At 51.7% G+C, this 868-nt stretch overlaps 1 protein-coding gene across 1 annotated transcript in view; it reads right to left on the bottom strand.

Annotated features, from left to right (window-relative positions):
* Positions 1 to 868, bottom strand: part of LOC103385727 (ubiquitin-like modifier-activating enzyme 1) — a 22,671-nt gene that overhangs the window by 14,435 nt on the left and 7,368 nt on the right. Inside the window, 1 exon segment of the mRNA XM_025060038.1 lies at positions 439 to 649. Within this exon segment, the coding sequence (XP_024915806.1) occupies positions 439 to 649 (211 nt within the window).

Here is an 868-nt window from a genome sequence, read left to right as displayed (position 1 = left end):
GGGGCTGCCCTATCGTAGTTCCTCCGAGAGTCTGTGGTTCTCATGTGATGCACAGTGACATCATCACAGTGACATCATCGACAGTGCGGTGTAACGGTAACGGTCGTCAGTGGAACAGGAACCAGTGGAACGACAGACGGAACAGTTCCTCAGTCAGTTCCTAACAGCTGATCAGCTGCTGCACAGATGTTTATCAGCGCAGGTTTAAAACGAGGAAAAAAAGGTTAAAGGTCACGTCTGAGGTTTTGTTGCGTCATCCACTGAGTAAAACTGGAGAATTTTTCAGGACTCAGTTTTTTTTCCCCTCACTTCAGACTTTAACTCATTTTTTACACCAAGGTCTTATTTGTACTGTAATAGGCGCAATAGCGCCCCGCTGTGTTCGAATATATAATTACAAGTTTCTGACTTCTTTTTTTCCAGTCACGTGACGTTTACCTGGTTGGCTGGGAAACAGTGCAGGAGCTGCTGGATGTCGTGGTTGTAGTGAGTCTCCCACCGGCGGCGGGCCCAGGTCACGCAGCCCCCCCAGGAGGACGGACGTCGGCCCCCACCCTCCACCAGCTCCAGGCTGCTCCACACGTCTCCAAGGACCTCCAAGGCCTCGGCGTCTCCGAGAGCGAGGGTCTGCTCCACGAAGCCTTCATCCCTGCAGGGGGCAGTGCAGCAGGTGTGGTGTAAATACTCTGCTGTGATTGGTCGGAGAAGGAAACAGCTCAAACCCTAACCCTGGAACATACTCCCTGAAACCTGATTGGCTGTCACTGTACGAGGCTGGACCACAGCTCAGTACTGCAGTACACTGTAGTACACTGTAGTACACTGCAGTACACTGCAGTACACTGTAGTACACTGTTAGCAGAAGAGG

This window comes from Cynoglossus semilaevis, chromosome 11 (genome assembly GCF_000523025.1).
Source record: "Cynoglossus semilaevis isolate Cse_v1.0 chromosome 11, Cse_v1.0, whole genome shotgun sequence".
In the NCBI taxonomy this organism is placed as follows: Eukaryota; Metazoa; Chordata; class Actinopteri; order Pleuronectiformes; family Cynoglossidae; genus Cynoglossus; species Cynoglossus semilaevis.
The sequence above is the reverse complement of the archived record's forward strand: the minus strand, read 5'-3'. Positions and strand labels throughout refer to the sequence as shown.